The sequence below is a fragment of the Trachypithecus francoisi genome, unplaced genomic scaffold, assembly GCF_009764315.1.
Source record: "Trachypithecus francoisi isolate TF-2019V2 unplaced genomic scaffold, Tfra_2.0 Lachesis_group16, whole genome shotgun sequence".
NCBI lineage: Eukaryota > Metazoa > Chordata > Mammalia > Primates > Cercopithecidae > Trachypithecus > Trachypithecus francoisi.
The window spans coordinates 91,400,641-91,428,230 of NW_022681461.1; the positions used below are offsets into that span (position 1 = coordinate 91,400,641).

Consider the following 27,590-nt stretch of genomic DNA (forward strand, 5'->3'; position numbering starts at 1 on the left):
TCAAAATACAAAAGCCAAAGTTCTGGCTATGAACTGTAACTTGAAAGAAATACTAACTGCCACCACTTATTAAGTGCCTACTGTGTGCCAGGCTCTGAACTAGGTGCTTCATATACATTATCCTAAATTCTTTCAACATATGAGGTAGGTGTTTTAATTTTTATTGTATAGAACTTGGTGTGTTTGACACTTGGTGTGTTTAAGCTATGCGGCTAGAGAGAGGGTTTGATTCCAGGTCCCTCTGTGCTTTTTCTGCTGAGCCACACAACCTCTCATTTCAAAAACTTTCAAAATGCTAACATATTCTAATTCACTCTAGGCCACCAAAACCTTTAATACTAATATCTGATTTGTAAATGACTTAATGGATCCTTGACCCTATCACCTGAATTTAATCAAATATTCCTCTCTGCTGTGAAATTTTACCAGTATAGTATTTGGTCTAGTGACAGGTGTTTTATTTTTTTGAGACGGGGTCTCACTCTGTCACTCAGGCTGGAGTTCTGTGGTTCAGTGTAACCTCCGCCCCCCGACTTCAAGTGATTCTCTTGCCTCAGCCTTCTGAGTAGCTGGGATTACAGGCACATGCACCATGCCTGGCTGATTTTTTTTGGTATTTTTAGTAGAGACAGGGTTTCACCACGTTGGCCAGGCTGGTCTTGAACTCCTGTCCTCAGGTGATCCGCCCACCTCTGCCTCCCAAAGTGCTGGGATTACAGGCGTGAGCCACCGCACCTGGCCCTAGTGACAAGTTTTTATGGGTACTTTTAGATATTTAAAAAATCATGTGCATATATTTTTCAGATTTTTATTTTGGGAAAATGAAGCTTTCTACAACATATTGTTTCAGTGTTCAAATAAACTGAAGGAATCAACATTACATTTGAACTATATCCTTCCTAGTGAGTTAGTGTGAAAAAGTTTGGCTGGTTCCTAAAACTCTACCAGCCCTGCAATAATCTCCAGGGCCTGGTTATTGTTCAGACATTCCATGGTGATTCCTGGGAAGGAAGCCTGGCTGCTCAGTTTCTGAGTCTGGGGTGAGATGATGTTCCATGAAGGAACATCTGTTCTTTGGTGTTGGTTATTGTTCAGACATTCCATGGTGATTCCTGGGAAGGAAGCCTGGCTGCTCAGTTTCTGAGTCTGGAGTGAGATGATGTTCCATGAAGGGACATCTGTTCTTTGGTGTAATCTCTTATGGTGAAATCTGCTCTGTACATCAGACAATTGCATTGCTACCAAGTTTCATACAAAATACTTGAAAGGATGGTATTGAATCTAAAACCAAATATTAGTTTTTATTAAACTTATGGGAAGGCTAATATATTCCAACGTAAATTATTACATATGGTTAAGTAATTGCATGTTAATTTATTTTAATGTAAATATTTTTATGTTACTGTTCTGAGTCAGATTCTAAAGAAAAAATACATTTCCTTGTTGAAATCCTGTTGTATTCTGTTTTGTTTGTAACTCACTAGCCAAAAGCATTTTCCTTCCCAGAAGAGATTTAAAGTTGTTGCATTGCTTACATTTTGAAGGTTATATAACTTCCTTAAGGCCTCTAATATCACTGCTTTCTTAACCAAAAAAAGTCTATTAATAGAAAGCATGGCTGGGCATAGTGGCTCCAGCACTTTGGGAGATGGCTTGAGCCCTAGAGTTCAAGACCAGCCTGGGCAACATGCCAAAAGCCTACAAAATAATACAAAAAAATTAGCCAGGTGTGGTGGCGAGTGCTCTAGTTCCAGCTACTCAGGAGGCTGAGGTGGGAGGATCACCTGAGCCCGGGAGGTCGAGGCCTGCAGTAAGCCATGATCATGCCATTGCACTCTAGCCTGGGTGACAGAGTGAGACCCTGTCTCAAAAACAACAACAAAAACAAAGCATTGTTATATATAACATTGAAAATTTGGCATAAAAAAGCAAAGTAGCCCCAAGAAAGGAGTTTGAAACTAAGTATTGAGCACTCACTGAGTTCCTAGATCCACTCCCTCTTTTTATGAGGCCCCATGTGGGTCTCATACAGGCATTAGAAACAATCCCAAATTACTACTGCTGTGTAACCACCTCAAAACTAAAGAGCTTAAAACAACAGTAATTGTTTCATGTCGCGGTTTCTGTGGGTCAGGACTTGGGAAAGGCTCAAACTTGACAGTTGTAGCTCAGAGTGTCCTGCACTTGTAGTTGTCAGCTGGAATGGCAGGCGGCTGGCTGGTGAGGCATCTCCTACTGTGTGGTTATAGGGTCTCTCAGGTGGCCCCTCTGTGTGGGCTAGTTTGGGCTTCCTCACCACATGGGTAGCTTCAGAGGCAGAATTTTTTATGAGGTGGCTCAGGGCCACCAGCTAGTTGTTCCAAACTGCCTTTTATGACCTAGCCTTGGAAGTCATCCCAGCATCACTTTTGTCACATTATTCAGTCACCTCTCCATCTAGAGAATGTCACAGATTTTGTTGACATTTAAAATTGCCACCTCCCGCCTCAAGAAACCAGCTGGTGTGGGAGGCAAGACTACCAAAAATAAGCTGCCCCAGGTAGATGGCCATGGGAGTTCAGGGGAAGGGGGGTGGCCTTTGAATTAGTTCTGGGATTTTGACATTTGGAATGGCATTAGCAGGTTCCAGTAGGAACAAGTCTGCGAACAGTGATTGCTTGATTCTAATCAGATTTGACTAAAGGGGGAGGAATAAGCAGAGGCCAGAAATGTGGGCCAGGTCAAGGAAAGCCCAACTAAGAAGCTTGGAAAGGGGGAGGTAGCAGGAAAAGTAATGAAAGCTCCTTCCAGCCAAAAATAATTAACATTGAAGAGATAGTGGCCTTTCCTTCTTGGCAATGGCAACACCTAACCCCCATCCTGAGCATGGTATTACAGTTTACCTCAATCTCCAGTTTGGAAATACCAGGTAGTTATAAGAAGATTACTGAAATATGGCTTTAATAATTGCTTAAACATCACCTAAAACAAGCCAGGTACTATGCCAGGTTCTGAAGGCAGATAATGAACCTACTGGTGTCTGAACGAAGCACGGGCTCCTGGAAACACCTGTATAGATCAGCAGGATGCTGCTCCAGCATTCTTTCACATCAACGTCAGCCCACCCCCAGTTTGGAATTAACTGGTGGGAGTTACAGCCGGGTCCAGTGCAGCTTTCTATGACCATGGACATGTTCTATAATCTGTGCTATCCAATTCAAATGCCACCTAACCACATATGGCTACTGAGCACAAGAATTGTGACTAGGACTAGAAATGTATTTTAAATTCATTTAAATAGCCACATGTGCCTGGTGAATACTGCATTGGACAGCACAGGTCTAGATGAAGGACTTTACAAGAGAAATATGAACCAAGTGCTTGGGATGGCACAGAACCCAACATGTGCTACGGGACTCAACAGTAATGGGGCTAGCCACACGTGAATGCCGTCCTGACTCAGGCTTACTGGCCAGATCCAAGTAAGTCAAGGTCTTACTAGAGTCTACATGCCCCAGACAGACTCCTGCTGAAATATACTATCCAAGACCCTAAACCGAGGGACACTGGCAAACAAGAGCCCATCTGGGAGAAAACGACTAGGTCGGTGAGAAGATTCACAGCTGTGTCTTAGGTAGATAATGAGGGGGTTAACCTTCAGCCATTAAACTCCCTTCTCAAATGAAAATGTCCACAGAATCCCACTCTAGATCCCGGCGCTATAACCCCTCAGCCATTAAACTCCCTTCTCAAATGAAAATGTCCACAGAATCCCACTCTAGATCCCGGCGCTATAACCCCCTCAGCCATTAAACTCCCTTCTCAAATGAGAATGTCCACAGAATCCCACTCTAGATCCCGGCGCTATAACCCCCTCAGCCATTAAACTCCCTTCTCAAATGAAAATGTCCACAGAATCCCACTCTAGATCCCGGCGCTATAACCCCCTCAGCCATTAAACTCCCTTCTCAAATGAAAATGTCCACAGAATCCCACTCTAGATCCCGGCGCTATCTCAGTTCAAGGCAGGGCTGTGTGCCCAGTGGCTGTGCCTCCTCAGCCCTAGAAATTTCAAGGAAGTTCCTCAACCCTTCCAACCTCACTCCAAACTACAACACATCTTGAGGTCAATAAAGAAGCTTCACATAATACAGTTTGAAACAGAAATTTATTCTCAGAATAATGCACAAAAGCACAGGTTGAGGCTACTGTTGGGAGGCTTCCCTCCCCTTCCTCTTACTCCTCCCCCTCCTCTCTGAATGCCAGGGAGAACACAGTTGAAGGAAACATGCAATCACAAACAATGATCAACTCTAAAGACAAAAAGGTTTGGTCCAAAAGAACTCAACATAATTAATCCAATGACTGTGAAGAGCTTCACTGAGTAGGATTATATTGCAGATGTAGTGTTTCCACAGGGTGGCTCTTCAGTGCACCAGCGGGGCCTGCTTGAGGGAGATGAGGACTGAACGCATGCGGGAGACGTCTTTGGCCTGCTTGCTAGACTTGGGGTTAAAGTCACACAGCCGGGCCACCCGTTCCCACTCAGTGCCTGGGGATGACTCGTCAATGTCATTTACAAAGGCTTCTTCTGCTGCCCTGGAAGCAACAACAAAATATGTTGGTTTATGTAGAACCCCCTTTGAGCAACCTGGTGGCTGCCTTGCTACACAAGCAACTGCCTGTTTGTCCCTTTCTTAATGGCATTCTGGCTTTCCCAAGATAACAGTCCCTGGCCCAGGTCAGACTCAGGTAGACACGTGGCTGGCTCTCCTAGGCACAGGGTGCCCAGACCACTGTGTAAAATGTTGGAATACAGGTGTTTGGTTCAGGGCTCACTATGTCTCTCTGTCTGGCTGTCTCTGCTCCTGTGGAGCATTAATAAAACAAGTCCTTAGCCAGCTACACACTGCTTTTATTAACAAGAACAAAGCAGCAGGCTGGTCAAGAACTTGAGTAGTTTATGCTGGGCTGTACTGAATTTCAAGGAAATTTAGAGACTTCTAAAAAGCCCACAGATCATTGCACAATAGCCTCTAGATTTATTCCTAAGGCTGGAGAGAAACGGGGTAGATCAAAAGGAATTCAAGACAAAGCTCCCATGCTAGCAGGCACTAGAGACTAAAGCCATTCTGGAAGGGGGTTTGTTAGGACATTCTCCAGTCAGCCAAAAGTTTGCCATTTTCCCTCCAGCCAGGTGCCTTGGGGCCACTCAGGGCACACTGGCAGGAGAGCCAACGTGAGTTGCTTTTTGGCAGGATGCTGCTCCAACATTCTTTCACATCAAGGTCAGCCCACCCCCCGTTCGGAATTAACTGGTGGGAGCTACAGCCAGAAAGGACAGCAGTAAGACACACTATATTCATCTACTCCAACAAGCATCACGGGCAAAGCGAAAGCAATGGAGATGACTGGTCTGCAGGGACGGAGGGTTGGCACTATTCACAGGGATGGCCGTGGCAAACACCGCTGAAGCCCAGAGCCACTACAACACTGCGACTTCATGGCACACACAGTTAGGGGCAGTGAGAAAGGTTTACTTAACTGTTCTAGGCTGTAGCAAGGATGGTTTATGTTTGTGCTTAAAGGTGAAGAGAAGAAAAGAAACGAGAGAAACTTTAAGTCAGATATAGAAAATGAGAATGAGCTCAATGCAGATGGTCAGTAAGCTGGACATGCCCTTGCCACTCTATCTGTGCTTAGGGACGTGCAGCTGGCTTTGCTGGCCACCCAGCTGCCCAGCAAAACCAGACTCGACCTTTCCAGTCTCCATTTCTACTCCAGAGAGAATGTGCAGAAATCAAATCAAACACCACCTGTAAGTCCAGCATTTCACAAGTCTCACTGCAAATGCATCTGGGGGCCCAGGAAACCCAGTTCTGTCTTCTAAGGGGATGAACATCTCCAGGTCATAGGCCCTGAGAGGCCCTACAGACCTGAGCTCATCGCCCACCTTTTACAGGTTCCTCTCCTCTTCCATTCCACCTTTACTTCTCTTGTAAAGCCAGCCCTAATTTTTAAGGAGGAGACAATGAGAACTGTTTCCAACTCTTCAGCAATACTGCTTTGATAACAGGAATCGTTTAAAAAAAAAAAAAAAGAAGAAGAAGAACACCTTCTCCAGAGAAGATGCAGGTTTCTTTTGGGGGGCTCTGGGGGAGACGCCCAAGTGGCCCGTATCAGACACTTTCACTATCCTGATCTCAAAGCTGGGGGCTTCCCTGTGCTAGGAGACCGGACATCAGAAGCTGACCACTAAATAGCAATTTCTGACATGCGAGACCACAGAAGAACAATTATAGACACCCACTAGAGACAACCTCCTCTGCTCTGGACTCTTCTGCCTGAGGGAGAGGCAAATGACGCCACATCATTTGAATGAACCAAGTATGGAAAATGCTGCCCCACAGCTCTGACTTTGGCAATGCAAGGTGCTGCTGCTCACTGGCTCCTAACCTCCTGGGACTGCCACCTACTCCCAGGTGGGGAAACCTCCTTCCCACCTGAGGCAGGCATGCAACAGGGCATGGCAGCAGTGACAGCAGCAAGAGCAACAGGGCCGAGTTTCCCCGAGCTTCAAACCCTTCCCAGATAAGATCGCAAATGACACATTTTGAAAATGAGTTAGCTTTCTTCCCTCCAAAACCCCCAATATGAAAAATGGTCATCAGAGGATGCAGGGAGTCACAATTCTGGAAGATTCATCAACGGATCATACCCCACTTATCAATTCTTAGGCAGCCCCCAAAATGCCAATTTGAAATAATTTAAAAAGCAAAGCAACTTGTGACATAAAAGGAGCATTAACTCTAAACAAAAAGTAGAAAGAATCACAAGAAAAAGGAATTAGTTTTGCAACATACACATAACCAATCACGTCAGCGAAGGGTTGTTTGTAGAAAGCTTCATCTGCCACCCTAGACAGCAAGAGGTCCAAAAGGCAGGCAAGCAGGCAGGAAAAAAGAGAGAACATTGAGAAGCAGAAACATCTAAAATCCACAATTGAGGTGCAACTGTGCTCTGAGGAGCTGCTCCCAAGGCTCCTTCCTAACCCCTGTGAGGCTTCCAGCGCTGCAGACTTCAGCAGGACTGGTTTCCCGCTGGTCTTCCGACATGGGGATTGCTCCACGACAGAGTGGGCACTGCCAGCTTCATCCCTTTGACTTACCCCAGCAACATGGGCATTTATTAAGCACCCAATTATGGACTAAGCCCCTTCACATACATTATGTTGATTCAATCCTTAACTCTAACAACCTATGACCCTGCCTGTTCTCACCCCCACTGTACATATGAGGTAACTGAGGCTTAGAGATGAAACAACTTACTCGGCTACACCACAGTGGCAGCATTCAGGACTCACAACCAAGGCAGCCTGGCCCTAAGTCCAGGGCTCTTTCTACTATATAGTCATGCTTCTTCCCTGCTGGTGTGTGCCCAGAAAGCCACACCACCTTCCTGCCAAAACTCAGTAAATATCACCGGGCAGGAATGCTGCCAGACACCAGATGCGCTAGGACCCAAAGCCAGTTTTATCTTGGATTATCCAACTACCGCTTCCCCACACTGGCTGGGTGCGATACATTTTCAGAATCCTGGAACACATAAGGTCATTTTAAAATCTCAACCTTACAGGAAAAAACGGCTGGAGGCGAGTGGTCTGGTGGGAAGAACACTGGACTAGGATCCTGACCCTGGCTTATGTTGTTCCTGAATATGGCTCTCTGCTCAAGAAGCGGGTACAGTTTCTGAATATTTTTACACCAGCCTCAATTGGCTTTGACAAGGTGCAGCCCAGAATCCAGAACTTCATCCCTTCTTAACTCTCAACGTGGCAGGGCTCTCAGACAGGAAGGAGGGGGCAGACTGGGTGGAGAAATGTTCACAGCAGGGGCCAGGCTGCTTTGACTGTTGCCCTGGACTGACTCTCTGGGCTCAGCCAGCCCACTCTTGTCCACTGTGGCTGGGTAGGGAACCTCACTCACAGAGTCTTACCCTGTCCTTTGTCAAGTCGATTTGGGGTGGGCGAAGGGAAAGACATTTTTCAAGGATAACCATGCCTGGTCATTAAGCTAACCTCACATATTTTATCTGAAGGCAAATTCTAGTAATTTTAATTTAAGTTAATTTTGAAGCTCACACATGCCTTTCCTTCTTTCCCATTTTGGTTTACACACAGGAGGTGTTTTGTGGGAATTTAAAGAAAGCAAAAAGAGCAGGCTGATTGTAACTTAAAGTGACTCAGCAGGAAAACAGTTGTTTGTGGGCATAATGAGTGGGAGGAAAAGGCAAGGCAGGCTGGCTTGTAAAGCCACAATCCTTTTAGTTTACACAAAGGGCTAAACCTGATCGATTTCAACTTGGGTTTCCCTCCACAAGAAGAGTAGAGGTTTCACCACTCCTGTCAAATCATCACTAAGACAACAAAGTTTGAATGTCAGGCTCTTGCTCCTTTGCAGCTAGCCCAAGACTAAAGAGCTCCTCAGTGACAAGCATATCCCCTGTCAGGGTTGCAGGCCCAGAACAAACAGAAAATCAGACACACACAGGTGGCCCTCCGCTTGTCTTTCACATGAAAGTAGCAATCCTCAGCCGAGGCAGGAAGGGGCTCAGGGAGGCTCGGGAGACGGGAGGGAAGAGGAATGCCTGCCCCAGGACAAGCTCTGGAGGCACGAATACAATGCAGAACTTCATTCCATAAACAGCCTCAAAGTGGGCATAGAAAAAAATGTTTGTCATCTCTGAGAACTGTGCGTTCCCCAAAGCTTCTCAAGCCTTGAAACAGCAGACAAGCACAAGTGCTACCTGTAAAAGGGTAAATGTTCTGGGGTTGTTCTTGACGCGCAAACTCATCCAGCTGCAGGAGTCAGTCACTGCTCTGGCTGGCTCCTATGAAAAGGAAATTCTTTTCCATGGCTGTCACTGAATAATTCACAGCTCTTGTGCCATGACACTGAGGCCCCAGCCTGGGATAAAAGGAGGGAGATGCAGTCTGGGGACTGACAATAGACTACAGATTGTGCAGGGCAAGAACCATGTCTGCCGGCCACACACCAACCCCCAGTGCAGTACCAGGCGCGACGTGCTCCTAGTGCTTTGGTGACCGAGTGGTGAGGCAGCTGGAAGGCAGGAGGCCTGAGGATGCTCTCACAAATAACTGGATGCCCTTCCTGTCTCCGAGTTTCCTCTTTCAAACTTCTCATCTTTCTGCCTTATCTCTCGGGTCCCCTTAACATTCCAGAGAGAATCATACTTGCTTGAAATGAGCACCCCGTTTTCTTTTTGAGACCGAGTCACCCAGGCTGGAGTGCAGTGGTGCAATCTCAGCTCACTGTAACCTTCACCTCCTGGGTTCTAGTGATTCTCCTGCCTCAGCCTCCCGAGTTGCCGGTATTACAGGCACATGCCACCACACCTGGCTAATTTTTGTATTTTTAGTAGAGACGGGGTTTCACCATGTTGGGCAGGCTGGTCTCAAACTCCTGACCTCAAGTGATCTGCCCGCCTCAGCCTCCCAACATGCTGGGATTATAGGTTTGAGTCAAGGTGTCTGGTCTCCATTTTCTTTTCTAAAAATATTCACTCTTTACCCATAGACAGATAACAAGGACGAATTACTTTATACATCTAAATGGGACCTATTCCTTTGAACTCAAGTTTAGAGTCAAACATGGATGGAGGGGGGAGTAGTCAGCAATATAAAAATCTCCAAGGGAGGGTGTAGACCCTTGGAAGAAGCCCCCCAAAGTGACTCTCAAATGGCTCCCACCCCCAACCAGTGAAGAATCACTGGAATAAAGTGTAAAAGCCATCTCTTCTGTCCTAGAGCCCTGCTGACAATGGCTAGTGTGCCACTAGCTTTATGCTCTCAGGGTCAGCCCTGTGCTGCAAGGTTCCCACAAGGCAAGTGACCTGCTTCCTAAACAGCTCTACATTCTCAGTGAGTGGTGGGAAAGTCCCTTTTTCTCTCTGGAACTTAAGAGGTTCATCTGTGAGACCAGCTTACCCAGCATTCTACAGTTCCAAGTAAAGAAAGGTACCAAGGCCCAAACTCAATGCCTGGAGGGACTAAACTTTTTAAGACTAAGCTCCTAAAAACAGGTGTCATTACTCCCTCTGAGAACAATGGATTCTGTATACAGAGAGTATCCCTTTCTTAACAGTTCAGCAAAACTTCCTTGAAAAAATTTCTGCAACAGAAAGGCTGTTAACAACATATTCATTATCTAAGTTTGAAAATTTGCGTGTCAAGTTCCTGAAGCATCACAGATCCTGTGCAGGGAGGGTTGGTATGGTTACAGTACTTCAAACTAAACTCAAGTGCCAGGACCGCTGGCTGGGGGAGTTCCCAGGGCTCACAGGGTGCTCGTACATAGTCCCCACTTGGCTTTACTGATCTGAACTTGCACCTCGGAGAAAATCATCTTGAAGGAGCAGAGGACACAGGAGCCTGGACCTGTCAGCACCACCTACTGACCACAGGCTCGACAACAGCCCCACGTAGCTGATGGAAGCCATCAGCACTGGCAACCCAGCCTGCACACCAGACAGCAGTCCCACAGAACTCCACATGGAACCTGACAGGCACTCCTTGAGCACACCGCCCCCAGAGGAAGGTGACCAGAACGCAGGCTCACGCTGGAATTCAATGAGCTGAACGGCTGCTAGTATACAAAAGAGTCCAACTGATGTGTCATACGTGACCCACAATGGCACTGGCTGGCTGGCAAAGCCATTAGCTCTCTCTCCTGCCACATCTCTGTCTAACAGAGCTGCCAGAGATAAGGGCACTTAACCCAACCTGCTTCCTGCCTCTGCGTACAGGAACCCAAGGCTCTACCCTGAAAATTAAAAATATCCCCAGGCCCAGTCTGGCCCGTTTATACACTGAAGTGAATGGATTGACTATTCGGTGAAAGTTGGGCTCTGAAGCTGCCTGTCCTGAAGGAAGCACCACCACATCTCCTCTCTTTGCTGCTTCCAAGAAGGGCTCAAAGTGCAGGGCATTAAAGCCCAGCTGCTGGTGGGTGGTGATATGAGAATGAAAGCATTTTTCTCCTCACAACTCCTTAACCATCAGTAACTAAATAAAATCTATTTCAAACAGAGTATTTTTAATAAGTCAATTCAAGACTTTTTAAGGCACAGATAAGTACTCACAGAACCCTCAATTCTAAAGTAATTATGTTGGAACATTCTTGGCTGTCTAATTACAAAGCACATTTTCCTGCCAATGGACCCCTTCATGAAGGGGTTTTCAGAGGGCAGGGCTATATTTAGGATACTCAACAGAACCAAGTCTATAATCATATCCAAAGTAACGAGATCGGGGTGTATTCATGACACCCAGCTTTCATTTCAGGGTTCCATGAAAAGTAACTTTTCCCTTGGCTGAATCACATAATTTATTAACCAAACTCTCAGAGAGCTAAGCTCACTACAGCTGGGATGGCTAAACAATAGGGTGAATTATGCTCACAAAACCTGAGAGACTTGCTACCTGTTTCAAGCACTTTCTTTAAAAACTGCAGACATTTCACACTAAAGGAGGCAGAAGACAAAAACCTAGACTGGATGCTGAGAATGGATCTGATTCAATTTTGGAAAACAAAATGTGCTACAACCACCATGGACTGACCTGTTGTTTGCTTTTGTTTTCTGTAGCTGCTCGTCCTGTCTTGCATACCACTCTTCTAGCTCCTTTATTGCCTTTTCTTTCCACTCTGCTTCTTGCTTCCGAGAATTGGCATCTTTGAAGAGAGAGAAGAGAAAGACAATACAACTGAGGCAAAGTGCAAACTGAAGTTCATCAGTTTATTTTGGTCTTAGTGAACTTACAGTGGATGCAGGTCCACGTTTATGTGCATGTTGCGGGAGAAGAGGGAGGGGAAAATAAACTTGTTTTCCCTGTTTGCACAACCAACTCTGATTTCAGTACTTCTATCCCTGCCTGATCTTTTCCACAGTCCTATTCCTGGATCCTATTCCTGGTCTTATCCCAGTCCACTGACATCTTAGTGGGTCATTAGTTTTGTTTTGTCTTGTTTTTGGCAGAGCGAAAAAGGAGGCTGTATGTGGAAATACTGACTTTTATTAATAATAAGAAAAAAGCCATCTGGGCACCAACGGGGTGAGAAACAATTACAGAGGATTCTTTACCAATGCTGCCAATATTAGTTCAGAGTAGGGTATTCATCTTAATCTTTTAAGTCTTCTCCCAAACGAGTCCATATTCCAGGTTTGACAATGGTTTTGTGGAACACAAGGTGGCACTCTCATAACTAAATATGGTAGAAGCACTTCTGTGAAGCAGGGTGCTATTAGGACAATTACCAAAAGTAGAGATGATTCAGGAACCAGAGAATGCTAGAACACAGAATATTAGCACTAGAGAGGACCACAAAGCATCTACTCCTAGTTTGCAGAGTGTGTTTGTGGCAGAGCCAGGGCAGAGCTACAAAAGAAACTGCACTGGAGAGAAGTGCAGGGGGTAGAGGTATGGGATCATTGTTAACAGGTAACCTAAACGTTCTAGAAATGAGAGCAAGAAAATGCACACCTAGCAGGTTTGCTAGATTGGATTCTCAAACATGAAACATGAAGTTTCTGAGGACTAAATATGGTTTTCCCATAAGGGAAAGAGACATACATCAGTAAATGGTGAGAGATAAAGAAATACATGCCAGCTGGTCGTGGTGGCTCACACCTGTAATCCCAACACTTTGGGAGGCCGAGGCAGGTGGATCATCTGAGGTCAGGAGTTCGAGACCAGCCTGACCAACATGGTGAAATCCTGTCTCTATTAAAAATACAAAAAATTAGCTGGATGTGGTGGCATGTGCCTATAATCCTAGCTACTGGGGAGGCTGAGGCAGGAGAATCGCTTGAATCTGGAAGGCAGAGGTCGCAGTGAGCTGAGATCGCACCACTGCACTCCAGCCTAGGGAACAAAGCGAGACTCCATCTCAAAAAACAAAACAAAAAACAAAAAAAACAAAAAAAAGAAATACATGTCAACATGTCATAGCTACTGAGGCAGCTGGCACTTTAAGTTAACCTGATACTTCACTTTAAACAAGTTCTTCTGGACATTCTATCTGGCAGGTGTTTTACAGACATCTAACTCAATCTTTACAACAATCTCAAGAAGATAAACTCTGATCCCATTTACAGCAGTGAGAAAAACTAAAGCTCAGAAAGTTTGAGTGAACTTCCTAAAGGTTATAGTAAGTGACAGATCCAAGATTCAAACCCAGATGTGGCTCTAAAGCTTACACTTTGCTTACCTCATTATGCTTCCTCCAAAGGGAGGGACAAAAAGGGAGGCAAGCCTAGAAATAATCACAAAATGTGACTAGAAAGTGGCCATCAGTGATCTGGACAGAGTTTTGAAAGTGCAGAGCAAGAGCCCAAACTGTAATTAGTGTCTTTGAGAAGGACAGTAAAAAGCAGTAGTGGCGTCAAGTAACTACTAGAAGGGATGAAAAATGAAGTATTCTTGGGCATTTTTAGGGCCTTTGCAAGAAAGGTCTTACAGTAACAACCTGCAAAAGACTGTGTGTAACCATAAGAGCCTAATAGCAGCTAGAAACTCCCCCAAGTTTCAGGTTAGAAAGAACGTTCATCTTGGTATCTGATTTGTCAGAAGGTGATCTATCATTCAGAAGAATCATTTTCTCAGATTTTTCACTGATGACTGTTAAGTATACATAGTAAACTTTTTTTTGTTTTGAGATAGGGTCTCTTGCTCTGTAGCCCAGGCTGTAGTGCAGTGGTGCTATCACAGCTCACTGCAGCCTCAATCTCCCAGGCTCAAGTGATCCTCCCATCTCAATCTCCTAAGTAGCTGGGACCACAGGTGTGCACCACCAACCCCAGCTATTTTTTTTCTTTTTTTTTTTTTTTTTAGTACAGATAGGGTCTCACTATGGTGCCCAGGCTGGTCTTGAACTCCTGAGCTCAAGTGATCCTCCCACCTCAGCCTCCTAAAGTGCTGGGATTACAGACCTGAGCCACCCCACCCAGCCTCTACAGTAAACATCTAACATGTGTCTATCATGGCATGAAGCATGGATGTGGAATGGAAGATGTTATGCTGCAATGAGAAGCTGTGGGCTGGAAGTGCCATGTGGCAATACCTAATTTAAAATCTAAGGCCCCCTTTTCAATCGTGGTGAAATTACTTCCAAATAATTACCTTTTTGATTGGACAGTATTTTTTATGTATTCTGATGTTCATTTAAAATTCATTATACATTAGGTCTAAAATATAAAATTTATCTCTGAAAAATTAATTTAAATAAAAATAAAAACCTGCTGAACAGATGTGGTTACTTGCATAAAACAGTACATTTAAATTGGTCTTCTGGCTTTTGCAGCTTTAGTGCCACTGCAATACTAATTTAGAATTCTTCCCCTCAGAGGATGAAGAGGAAGAGTCCCCTTAGACAGCAAAGCACACTCACAGGTGCCTTCCCTTCTGGCCACCCTCGTTACTGGTCATAGAAAAGAAAATTACTTGAGAATGTAGCCAGCAGCTAGGCTGAAAACCACTGGCACCAGTTCTCTATTTTTGGCATCGTGTGCTTTCTCAGTTTTTGCAAGGAAAAAAGGTGAAATTGAAGGAACACCTTGTTCATGAACCAAGTGAATACAATTCAGTTGGAATGCAAGGCCAAATGTTTTACTTCTCTCAAAAAAGCACTCTGAATTAAGAAAACAGCTCATAAGAGCATTCCCTAAGTATCCAAGTTCATAATTGAAAAATTAAATCTTTCCAGACACCAAAGTAGACCCTCTCCATGGAGAAGAAAAACTGCTAGAGCTTGGGGAAACTATGAGCCAAGATCATGCCACTGCACTGCATTCCAACTTGGAGTGGTTTGGGTTCTATAAATCTGGGTTCTGTAACATGAAAGATACTCCAGCAGCACTAAGACCAGCTAAATCTTGGCTCTAAGCATACTCAAAAGACACAAAGAACAAACAACGACCAAAGCTGTTAGGACCTATTTTCATTTTCCTTCAGTTCCACTGTCCAATATGGTAGCTACTAGCTACATGTGGCTACTTCAATGCAAATTTATTAAAATTAAAGAAAATTTAAAATTCAGTTTCTCAGTCACACTTGAAATGTGAAGCCACACTTCAAGTACTTAACAGTTACATATGGTTAGTGGCTACCATACTAGACAGCACACATAAAGAATATTTCCACCAAAAAAATTACTACTGAATGGTGCTATAAAGGTTCAAATATTAAGTGTGTTCTTTGTTCTGAAAGTCACCTAAATTGGACTAGAGAGATAAAAGGACTAGAGAGATAAATGATCTGGCACTAATTGGCTGTGTCATCTGGGTCATGTCCCTTCCTATTTCTGGGTGTCAGTTATCCCATCTGAAAAATAAGGACTCATGTTTTCACCAGTTTAACAGTTCCCAAGAGGGAATAATACTGCTGACACTGTGGTTACATAGGAGAATGTCATTATTTCTAGGAGGTGTACATTGAAATATTTAGACATGAAGTGTATGATGTCTTTATCTTAAAGTAGGTCAGTCAGAACAATTTGTGTATGTGTGTATATGTCTAAAACATATCATTGATATAAAGATAACCCAATATGGTGAAATATTAATTACTGATTCTGGGGGTGCACACATTTATTTTCCTCTTCTTTCAGTTGTTCTGTAAAGTTGAGAAAAGATGAATCTTAAAGTCAGCTGATTAAAAAAAGAAAAAACAAACAAAAGGCCACAATGTGGATTATGTCCTCACACTCTGCATACTTCTCCAATCCACCATGTATAGACACAAGTCTCCCCTGATCATGAACCAACAGGTGACCCTCCGTGTACACATCTCTTTATCAAATGCCAGGCCATGTGGCTAGATGGCCATGCGCACTAAATGTTTAGAAATCAATGTGGCTGATGGAGATGCACAGTGACTTTGAAGCAAGGCAGACTTCAGCTGAAATTGTGACTCTTACCATTTCTTAGCTGAGTATTCCAAATACTTATTCTACCTCTCCTCCACTTTTCTTACCTGTAAAACTTACCTTACAGAGATATTAAGGTAGGAAAAACAAACTGTACATTTTTCCTGACATACCTCATTTTCCTCATGTTACCTTAAATTAATTCAGCCTTCAAATGAAAAATGGAGGCCGGGCATGGTGGCTCACACCTATAATCCCAGCACTTTGGGAGGCAGAGGTGGGTGGATCATGAGGTCAGAGATTGAGACCGGCCTGGCCAACGTGATGAAACCCCATCTCTACTAAAAATACAAACAAACAAACAAAAAAAATAGCCAGGCATGGTGGTGGGCGCCTGTAGTCCCAGCTACTTGGGAGGCTGAGACAGGAGAATGGTGTGAACCCGGGAGGTGGAGCTTGCAGTGAGCGAAGATCGCGCCACTGCACTCCAGCCTGGGTGGAAGAGTGAGACTCTGTCTCAAAAAAAAAAAAAGAAAAACGGACTGTGAAAGTCCATGGACATGTGAAACTTGAATCTTTCAAGTTTATACAGCACCCTATAAACACCACCTGAGGCTACTCTTGAGGTCAGTAACAGCCTCACTATGCTCTTCCTGTGAGAGGAACTTGGGGCTCTCCAGCCACCCTACTCCTTACACAATGGCCTGTGATTAGGCATCTCTGGGCAGGTAGCCTTGTAACCTTCAGGCTGAGAAGATATCTTCCCAAAGACCAGACAATGACACCAGTTAATCTGAAGTAAAAAGGAATAAAAGTAGAGTCCAGGTCAACTACTCCACTGAAAACAGATACCCAAAGACAGAAAGGGATTCCTTACCAAGGGCTTCCAAGCGTTCCATTTGCTCTTCTCTCCATTTACGGATACTTTCAGGCTCTGACTGCAATCGATCCACTTGTGAAATAGCTGCGTAACTGTCTGTTGGACCATTACTTTCCTTAACACAAAACACAATTGTGCTATATTAATACCAAAAATTACTTCCTAAAATGCACTTCACCTGAGTTAGAACCCCTGGTTCTTCTTTTTTTTTTTTGAGACGGAGTATTCACTCTTGTCGCCCAAGTTGGAGTGCAGTGCAGTGGCACTATCTTGGCTCACTGCAACCTCCGCCTCCCAGGTTCAAGCAATTCTCCTGCCTCCGCCTCCTCCCAAGTAGCTGAGATTACAGGCGCCCGCCACCACGCACAGCTTATTTTTGTATTTTTAGTAGAGATGGGGTTTCATCACGTTGGCCAGGCTGGTCTCAAACTCCTAACCTCAGGTTATCTGCCCACCTTGGCCTCCCAAAGTGCTGGGATTACAGGCGTGAGCCACCACACCCGGCCAGAGCCACCACAAGCAACCAGCCAGAACGCCTGTTTCTAACAACAATGGTGGTTGCTGTAAAACGTTAAAGGATTATCTTAAAAGCAACAACATAGGCCAGGCACGGTGGCTCACGCCTGTAATTCCAGCACTTTGGGAGGCCGGGGTGGGTGGATCATTTGAGGTCAGGAGTTCGAGACCAGCCTGGCCAACATAGTGAAACCCGTCTCTACTAAAAATACAAAATGAACCAGGTGGTAGTGGCATGTGCCTGTAATCCCAGCTACTGGGGAGGCTGAGGCAGGAGGAGAATTTGCTAGAACCTGGGGAATGGAGGTTGCAGTGAGCCAAGACTGCACCACTGCACTCCAGTTTGGGTGACAGAGTGAGACCCTGTCCCGCCCTCCCAACCCCCTCCCCAAAAAAAAGGCAACCACATAGGCTAGGTGTGGTGGCTCACGCCTGTAATCCCAACACTTTGGGAGGCCGAGGTGGGCGGATAACTTCAGCCTAGGAGTTCAAGACCAGCCTGGCCAATATGGCGAAACTCCATCTCTACTAAAAATACAAAAAATTAGCCAGGCGTGGTGGCGTGCACCTGTAATTCTAGCTACTCAGGAGGCTGAGGCGGACGAATCACTTGAACCCAGGAGATGGAGGTTGCAATGAGACCAGATCGCGCCACTGCACTCCAGCCTAGGCAACAGAGACTGTCTCAAAAAAAAAAAAAGACTCAAATAAATGTTAATCTTTACAGAATTATTCCATATGCCGCTCACTGAACTAAGGAACATTACCAGGTTAACCTAATCAGACTATAAACAAAGATGGAAGAAGAACTATTTAAAGTATTAGTACTAACTTACTGCACTTAACACAGTGTCATTTGAAGAGTAGTTTCTTTAGAATAAAGGTGATAACATGAGGAGCAGGTAAATAACATTTTAAAACAGTTCTCTTTTTATCAATGCTACCTCTCTTTAAAAATCTTTCCACTTTGGTAGATAACATACCAGCCAGTAATACATCCAGGAAAGTCAAAGGACTGGGGTTTCTTTCTAGGTCAATTAAAATCACAGGAAAGGAAAACTCTCAATCACTATCAATGAATAGAAACAGAGTACTCTGTACCTGGTAGTATTCACCATTCATTACTCCATCAACAGCATCTGCAAGACATAAGATTTTGGTCTATCAATGAAGACTGGTCAAACACTGGGCCAAAAAGTTGTACAGCGGAATACAGCACTGTATGCCGTATGAACCTTGAGCTACTAAACGCTATCCCTGTGGTAGGTGCTATATACAACAAAATAATAAAACCAAGATGTGCTTATATACAAACTTCACCAAAATGTGGACACATCTGTCCTCGAGCTCCCAAGTCCAAAACCTTTTGATTTTGTTTTCTGTTTTTTATTTTACAGTGGTAACAAATGGAAGACTGGCAGAAGAGTCTCAGAGAACCGTGTTTCTCTATGAAAGTTCTGCAGAAGAAAAAAAAAAAAAGTGTGCCCTGGAATCACCCATAGTGAGCAGAGACCTGCAGCTTCATCTTTGAGACAGTCTTGCTCTGTCGCCCAGGCTGTAGCACAGTGGCCCAATCATGGCTTACTGTAGTCTCGACCTTTTTTGGGCTCAAGCGACCCTCCCACCTCAGTCCGCACAGGAGCTGGGATTACAGGCATGCGCCACCACGCCTGGCTAATTTTTCTATTTTTTGTAGGGAGGGGATTTCGCCACACTGCCCAGTTTGCTTTCGAATTCCTGGACTCAAGCGATCCACCCGCCTCAGTCTCCCAAATTGTTGGATTACAGGCATGAGTCACCATGCCTGGCCTCTCATATTTTTCTTAATTTTCCTAGTTGACTTTTACTCCTATATGTCAATACAAAAATGAGTTTCTTGTAGTTTATTATGTCAGTGGCCTTTTACTACTTTAAGCCATGTGCCACCTACCTATATAGTTTTTAAAGCATTCTATAAAGTTTGTGAAATATGAAGTTTATCAAACTAGTGAAAGTATAGGGGAAACATATTCAATTTCACCTCTGTAACAAATTCCTATGTGTAGAATTGCTGGGTTACAGCCAGGCGCAGTGGCTCATGCCTGTAATCCCAGCACTTTGGGAGGCTGAGGCGGGAGGATCACTCAAGGTCAGGAGTTAGAGACGTGCCTGGCCAACATGGTGAAACACACCTCTGTATACTAAAAATACAAAAATTAGCCAGGGTGGTGGCATGAGCCCATAATCCCAGCTACTCAGGAGGCTGAAGGAGAAGAATAGTTTGAACCCGGGAGGCAGAGGTTGTAGTGAGCCAAGATCGCGCCACTGCACTCCAGCCTGAGCAACAGAGCGAGACTCTATCTCAAAAAATCAAAAAACAAAAACAAACAAAAAAGACGAAGAAGAAGAAAAAAAGGAATTGCTGGATCACAGGATATGTATTTTATTTTTTTTGAGACAGAATCTTGCTCTGTTGCCCAGGCTGGAGTGCAGTGGTGCCATCTCGGCTCACTGCAACCTCCGCCTCCTGGATTGTTTAAGTGATTCTCCTGCCTCAGCCTCCTGAGTAGCTGGGACTATAGGTGTGAGCTATCATGTCCGGCTAATTTTTTTTTTTTTTTTGGCAGTTTTAGTAGAGACGGGGTTTCACCACATTGGCCAGATGGTCTCAAACTCCTGACCTCAGAAAATCCACCCACCTCAGTCTCCCAAAGTACTGGGATTACAGACATGAGCCATCACGCCCAGCCAGGATTATATTATTTTATTGTATTTTATTCTATTCTATTTTATTTTATTTTATTTTATTTTTTGAGACGGAGTCTCGCTCTGTCACCCAGGCTGGAGTGCAGTGGCCGGATCTCAGCTCACTGCAAGCTCTGCCTCCCAGGTTCACGCCATTCTCCTGCCTCAGCCTCCCCAGTAACTGGGACTACAGGCGCCCGCCACCTCACCCGGCTAGTTTTTTTGTATTTTTTTAGTAGAGATGGGGTTTCACCATGTTAGCCAGGATAGTCTCGATCTCCTGACCTCGTGATCCACCCGTTTCAGCCTCCCAAAGTGCTGGGATTACAGACTTGAGCCACCACACCCGGCTTATTTTATTTTATTTTATTTGAGACAGAGTCTCACTCTGTTGCCCAGGCTAGAGTGCAGTGGCGCGATCTCGGCTCACTGCAACCTCCACTTCCCAAGTTCAAGCGATTCTCCTGCCTCAGCCTCCCGAATAGCTGGGATTACAGGCACATGCCACCATGCCCAACTAATTTTTGCATTTTTTAGTAGAGACGAGGTTTCACTATGTTGATCAGGCCGATCTCGAACTCCTGACCTCAGGTGATCCGCCCACCTCGGCCTCCGAAAGTGCTGGGATTTCAGGCGTGAGCCACCGCACCCCGCCCAGGATATGTATTTTAAAGACTTCTAAAACCCTACCCACTTGTTCCTATTAGTCTACCAGTTTATATTACTACTGGCAGCACAAGTGCCCCATTTCTTAGACCTTCCCTGATACTAGGGACTGTGCTTGATCATGTTTTAAAATTTTTGCTAATTTGATAATGGAAAAAAAACTCATGGTGGCTTTGTTGTGCCAATCTTATTTCCAGTAAGGTAATCACATACCTGACATCTGATTTTCTTCTTTACTGAATTTTCTGAGTTTGCCTATTTTCCTGCTATTTTTTGATCTCTAAGCATTCGCTCTGTATTAATAGTCAAGCATTTTCCCTAGTTTCTCTTTTGATTTGGTTTATGGTATTTAACACCTGGAACAACTTAATTTGTGTATGTAGACATGATCAACTTTTTCTTTATGATTTCTGTATCTGCTTTTATGCTGAAGGCCTTTCCTATTATAAGGTAGACAAATATTCACTTTTGTTCTTCTATTTTTTAAATGTCTCTCTTTAATCCACCTGGAATTTATTTTTGTGAAGACATAAGAGTGAGATAGTTTTAAATCCTAGATCCTACAATGCCTAGTCTGGCCAGGCCTACATTATGGTTAATATAGTACAGTTGACATACCAACTATCCACTAATATAGTCTAGCCCTGGGCTGGAATATGAGAGACTTTGATCACTACTCCATATGCAAAACAAGAAGCAATCCTCATCCCACATCTCCTTAAAAAATCACATGCTGTCTGTCTGAAGACTCCTCCAGACCCACTGGCATCTGCTTTCCTCTTTATTAGTTACTGTATTACTGCACTAACATTCTTACAAGAATCAACAACTGGCTCAAGCCAAGGGATCCTCTGTTGCTGGGGAAACATGCAGAAAGGACATGTAGGGCCTTGACTTACTAGGACAACTAAACTAAGCAACACGATGCTTCAGAAGGAAGCTTTCTAGGGCCTTTCAGGAACTCCAGACAGAAAAAGGGCCAAAGTTTTCAAAGTGAAAGACTGTCCCAAACCCACCTTCAACTTTCCACATTCCAGAAACATTTGAAGTCAAGCAGACCTAGGTTTGAAGCTGCACTTGAGCCATTTATTACCTTGCTACCTTAGGGACACTGCTCAACTTCCACACTGATCCATTCTCATCTGAAATATGACACTACCACTTAACCCGCAGAGCTACTGCCGGTATCTGAAAGTGTACCGGCACACAGCAAATGTGCAGTATAATTAACTATCACTCATGAGATTTCCCTAAACTTCCCTCCACCACTGCTACCAATAAAATTACTTCTCCAGAAAGCTTCACTTTAATTCACCTGTGTCTCTTTTTTCTCCTACAAGAACTAACTTGTCTCCAGGTGCAGTGGCTCACGCCTGTAATCCCAGCACTTTGGGAGGCCGAGGCGGGTGGATCACCTAAGGTCAGGAGTTTAAGACCAGTCTGGCCAACATGGTGAAACCTCATCTCTACTAAAAATACAAAAAGTTAGCTGGGCATGGTGGTGGGTTTCTGTAATCCCAGCTACTCGGGAGGTTGAGGCAGGAGAATCACTTGAACCCGGAAGGCAGAGGTTGCTACGAGCTGAGATTGTGCCATTGCACTCCAGCCTGGGCAATAAGAGCAAAACTCCATCTCCCCCCGCCCCCCCCCCCAAAAAAGAAAGAAGTAACTTGTCAAAAACATAATAAATAGGCCGGGCACAGTGGCTCACGCCTGTAATCCTAACACTTTGGGAGGCCGAGGTGGGAAGATCACGTGAGGTCAGGAGTTTGAGACCAGCCTGGCCAACATGGTGAAACCCCATCTCTAAGAAAAATACAAAAATTAGCTGAACATGGTGGTACACGCCTGTAATCCCAGCTACTCAGGAGGCTGAGGCAGGAGAACTGCTTGAACCCAGGAGGCAGAGGTTGCAGTAAACCAAGATCACGGCACTGCACTCCAGCCTGGGCGACAGCGAAACTCTGTCTCAAAAACAACAAAACACCCTAATAGTGCCTCACTGCCGTACTCTGTCTGTGGCCTGTCTCTCCTGTTCTCTTCCCCCACTCAGCCCTCATGATTGAGAGCTTTTCCACAGCTCTACTTGTGCTGCCTCCTTCATGACCACCTGTTCTTCCTCAATATCCCCCCAGCTGGTTACCTCAATATCACTTCACCCAGCTGGTTACTTCCTGCCTCTAAACCTATGTCTCTTTTTCTGGATCTCTTAACAACCAAGGGAGTCATCCAAGGCTCAGCCCTAACTTCTCTGGTTTTTGCCTGTGCCCATCCTCCATAGGCGCTTTCCGCAAGGCTGGGGCCAGTTTAGTTTCCTCTCATCAATCTGTCATAGCTGACTGCCTATGACTCTCTGTATAATACATCAGAAAGAGAGCTCCCGCCTAAAACCTCTCAATTTACTCAGTACACTTCAAAGCCTAAAGGCCTTGTAACTCCTTTCTCCCACTAACAGTAGCTGAAATTCACTGGATACTTACTATATAACTGTAAGCACTTTATAGACACTCTTTAATGTAATCCTAAAGATGCCACATAGCATTATAAACTATATTATGCAACTTTTACAAAGGAGAAAACTGAGGCTGGGCAGTGGTGGTAGTTATATACATTGTCTGAGATCACAAAGCTAAACTCACACTCAAGCAGTTTAGGATAGCATAGAATCTTAACCACTAGAGCATATCTTAAAAAAAAAAAAAAAAGAAAGAAGGAAAAAGAAAACTAAGAGAGAAAAAGTGTCCAATCAGTTCTCTAATCCCCAAAGGAAATGCTGACCACTGCATATTACCAACTTCAATTACACTGTCAGAAATCTGGCTTTAAGTCACCAAATGCTTAGTTCACTAAGAAAGTCCTTCCTAGGAACTAAGTCAGCAATCATTTCTTTCCTTCCCTTTGCTGAAGGCTTGATGCACAAAGGACCTGAGTATCCAACTCTATTCTCTTCCTTTTACCTTCCCTAACTGCCTGTCACCAAGATCTGTCAGTTCTACACAGGACCCTTGGATCTGACATTTTTGCCCATTTCTCTGTCAAACGTGAGCATCTACTAAATGTCAGACACACTGCTAGGTAGTGGAGATAAAACAGTAAGGGTAACACTGTCCTTGAATCAGGACAATCTTCCAACTATAGATCTTGGGTCCTGCTTCTCCCAAATCTGTTCTACCTGGGACAGCCACAACTGCCTCTTATCGCACCCCACCCCGGCTAAAACAACTCAACACTACAACAGAATGTGGTAGACTTGGGGCTCATCTATTAACTCGTACTTTTTAAAGCAAGTTATTTCTCTCTAGGATTGTTTCTCTTCTACTAAACAAGGAAGGTAAACTAAGGATCTAAGAAGTCAATTTTAAAATACTCAGACAAATGTTAGAGACCACCCAATGAAAATATCTCCTAATCACTTATGGCCAACCTCATCTCGCAATCACAGCCCAGTTCAGTCCAACCTACTTGCTATAAAGTTGCATATTCGGGCATATTACATGTTCCCACTAAGTTCTTATTAGGGGACTGATTTGCTTAGGAAGCAACATGGTGCAGTCAAAAACTCAGGGGCTGCAAACTAGCAGCACCCTCCCCAATCCATCCATCGAAAGGTTCTGCCTGGCTGGCGTAGTAACTTGAGATTGCTGGGTCTGAATGCCTTTACACAGAGCACTACTATAGTGCACCAAAGTCTCAGTCTCCAACACTTCTACTGTCTCATGTCAAGTCAGCTTCTCTCGTATATGTTACCTACTTGGCCCCTTAAGGTTTGAAATCAGATTAGTGTAGACACTACTCCTATATGCCCTAACAGAGCGCTATTCTCCCTTAGTTGAAAATTTTTAAGTGAATGAAAAGCCGTATTTCATTTCTTCTGGCTGAATTTCCTACTTCTTTGTATTATTAAATAGGTCTTTTCCACTCCTGATCCTAAGCATCACACACAGGTAAGGCATCCAAAAGTCAAACTGCCATCCTACCTGCCACATTTTTACTTGAGTTTGGCTGAGAACATTCTCTATTCACCTCTTCATCCCTCCCTGATTGGTTTAGGCTAATCGTGGGTTCTACTTAGGCAATACTGCCTACCAAAGCTGTTCCCAGGGGGAGAGCTCCATAAGTCCTAGCTGTAAATCAACCGCTCAACCATAGAAACTCCTATCCTGCTTGGCAGTTCTTTCTCCAGACCCTAGACCATCTTTCCTGAGTTCCCTACTCACTCCTTCCTCCTCGTAATCCAACACTCTGTACACCTTAAGTGCTTAAATGCTGAACTGCATTGCTACTTTTGTTTGTATATCTCAAAAAAACAATATTTCCATTCTTATTTTTTTTCTGCCCTCCTTTTCTAATAACTGGAGTTCTGTGCTCGGCTCAGACTTGCTTATAAGTCTGGAAAAACTGCGCCAATGCGGTTGCTTCAGAGACCGGACTAAAGGCACAGTAAGTGCTTAATGAAAAGTTGCTGAATTGAACGGGCTTCTTCCGGCTCCGAAGCCTGCCACCCTATACTTGCTTTCTCGCTCCGCCCGCGCCCAGAAGCACTTAAACACGCTGAGAACCGACCAGGCTTCTCAAGCCTAGGTTTCTGCATGACTGGGCCAGGGTCTCGTTTCCTTTTTGCACTGCTCCCTAACCTCCTAATTCAGCAAGGAGCACAAGTCACACAGAAGCTCTCGGACCCACTGTGGGCCGAGTTTCCAGACAAGTCCTCTCGCCCCAAACGCGACCGCACTCTCACCCGGACCCCCCGGCGGCTCGCCGTGCGGCTGGGGCCCGGGGGCGCCACCGTCCAGGATAGCGAAGGCCTCGTCGTTCTCGATGCCCGCAATTTCGCTCTCCTGCTGCGCCAAGAAGGCCGCGGCCGGGTCTTCTTCACCGGCGCCGGCCACTCCATTCCCCAGCGCGGGACCGCCAGGGGCGCCAGCAGGGGCGCCGAATGGATCCAGCTCAGCCATGGCGGGCAATTCAACGGCACGGACACCAACAGTGAGAGAAAAACCAACCGACCCACCGACACCACGCCCGACAGCCACCGCTGTGGTGCCGACTGGGAGAGGAGGACAAGCGGGAGGAGGGCGAAGGGGGAAGCGGAAGCCCTACCAGTGTATCCGGTCGGTCTAGGCGGTGTTGGAGAGCCAAAAAAGGAACAACCAATCAGAAGACAGCAATGGTTCAGGAGCTACCCAATCAGCAAGTGGAGGGGCGGGCCCCCGAAAACAACTCGTGACTGGGGTAGCGCGGGAGGTGAAGGAGGTGAGCTGCGCGGGCCCCGGGAGGCGGAAGTGCTGCCTGACAGGGAACGTTCTACCCTCCCGGCCTGCTGGAGCTGGACTGACCAGGGACGGCCACCCCTGAGGGGACTCTAGTGCTGCACTGGGAGGTGAGGTGAAGTTAGACGGCGACGATTGGCCGATTACTGAAGCGGCATGCCACTTAGGCTTTCTGAACCTCAGTTTCCTCATTCTTAAAATGGAAACAAGAATCCTGCTCTTGCCCCCCTCCCGGGATTGTTAGAAGATTGAATCCTTAAAAAAAGAAGAAGAAGAAGATTGAATCCTTTTATGTGTTTGCCCTGGCTTTATAAATTTAAAATATTTAACTCTTCCAGCCAGCCTGGATTATTTGCTCCCTTAGGGCCCACAGATTTACTGTAATTGATTCAGTCCAATCCGATTTTTCTCGCCCATAAGTATTTTTATTTAAAAATGAATATATCTTATTTTCTTCAACGAAGCACTTTTGGAGCCATTACGTCTTTTCAGAGCTAGACAGAAGTTACTAAACCTGGAAAATTCCTTAAGGATCACTTGCTTCAAAGGAAACAACGGTGGCCCTGCTGTTCAAGGGGCGTCAGTCACCCAGGGAGTCAGTGACCAAGAGGAAACGCCTGTCTCCTGGGGACTTCCAATACTAGCTACAGTCTCTTGTGTTTACACCTTTCCTCGCTAAGGACAGCAGGAAAAAGAAAGTTCAGTATTTCTTTCTAAATCAGGGAGATGTTAATAGCTACATGGCTGATTTTGTCTACACCGTAGAAATAACAGTGATTCCAGTCAATCATGCTCATGTTGAGGGGGTGCGCTGATGCAGGGGCCACCAGAAGACCTCCTTCACCACCACCACCAACCCCCTAAGAAATGAAAAGCCAGAAAAAGAAACCAAAAAACCAGCCAGAGGTCAACAAGAAGCTTCCAGAGATAGCAGGAGACAAGAAAGTTTTCTTTTAAAAAAACGCACGTATCTTTGATGACAAAAAAAGGGGATAGTTATGAAGGAAAAATGAAGCAAATAAAAACTATTTAAAGCATATGTTTACTTAAAGCATAATTTTAAAGTCATTTAAAGGATGAGCTATAGGAAAGTATTGAAGAAAAACATTTAAGAAAGTTAAAATGTTAGGGTCTGCAATTGATTCTGTTTCCCCTGTCTGTTGTTTTATGCTTATCCCTAACATACATTTTCAACAGTGCATGAAGTATTTTCACATTAGCCTTGACATAGTCTCGAGGAAGAGAGGGGCAGGGACTACTATGAGAGAGCCCAAGGAAGACAACTTTTAGTTGCTCACAACAGTAGTAGCTGCGGAACAGACAGCATTATTTCTGGGGAAATGCATGACTTTGGGAGAAGCTCTCCTGTGATTCCCTTGCTAGAGGAGGCATTACATATTATGCAAAAGCAACAAACATGTATACACTCAAAATTGGAGGAATAGCTGATGTATTTACAGATGATTTCACAGAGGTGGCTTGGAGCTCAGTTTTGAAATATTGGTAAAATTTAGAAGTCAATAATGAGGGTCTAATGTTAGTGTCATGTAAAAGTTCAGAGGTGGGAAAATGTTTGGCATGTTTTGGGGACAGTGAGTAAATTAGTTGGAGTCT

General features: G+C 44.8%; 2 protein-coding genes across 5 annotated transcripts in view; one reads left to right on the forward strand and one right to left on the reverse strand.

Moving 5' to 3' along the window:
- The window catches only part of GNE (glucosamine (UDP-N-acetyl)-2-epimerase/N-acetylmannosamine kinase), a 79,171-nt gene extending 60,252 nt beyond the window's left edge, over positions 1-18,919 (forward strand). The window contains exon 12 of the mRNA XM_033238107.1: positions 18,714-18,919. Coding sequence (XP_033093998.1) covers positions 18,714-18,847 — 134 coding nt within the window. The 3' untranslated portion in view covers positions 18,848-18,919. The remainder of the gene's footprint in view (positions 1-18,713) is intronic.
- CLTA (clathrin light chain A) lies at positions 4,129-25,862 on the reverse strand. Of its 4 annotated transcripts, XM_033238108.1 has the most exons (7): positions 25,445-25,862; positions 18,418-18,455; positions 16,798-16,915; positions 11,618-11,729; positions 6,843-6,896; positions 5,525-5,560; positions 4,129-4,578 (listed from the first exon to the last, which is right to left on the reverse strand). In XM_033238108.1, exons 1-7 carry the CDS (start codon positions 25,659-25,661, stop codon positions 4,407-4,409), a joined length of 747 nt encoding a protein of 248 aa, XP_033093999.1. In that variant the 5' UTR covers positions 25,662-25,862; the 3' UTR covers positions 4,129-4,406. The 4 variants fall into 4 exon arrangements, with proteins under 4 accessions (XP_033093999.1, XP_033094001.1, XP_033094000.1 ...); XM_033238110.1 differs by lacking the exon at positions 6,843-6,896; XM_033238109.1 differs by lacking the exon at positions 5,525-5,560.
- Between the last annotated feature and the right edge of the window lie 1,728 nt (positions 25,863-27,590).

Bases quoted from the DNA above. Each gene is read 5' to 3' on its own strand.
- CLTA (XM_033238108.1), bottom strand. From the start codon at position 25,661: ATGGCTGAGCTGGATCCATTCGGCGCCCCTGCTGGCGCCCCTGGCGGT. The intron at 16,916-18,417 runs GTACAGAGTACT...TTTTGTGTTAAG, and splicing joins TGAATGGTGAATACTACCAG to GAAAGTAATGGTCCAACAGA. The intron at 6,897-11,617 runs GTCAGTCCATGG...CTTGCTGTCTAG, and splicing joins AAAACAAAAGCAAACAACAG to GGTGGCAGATGAAGCTTTCT.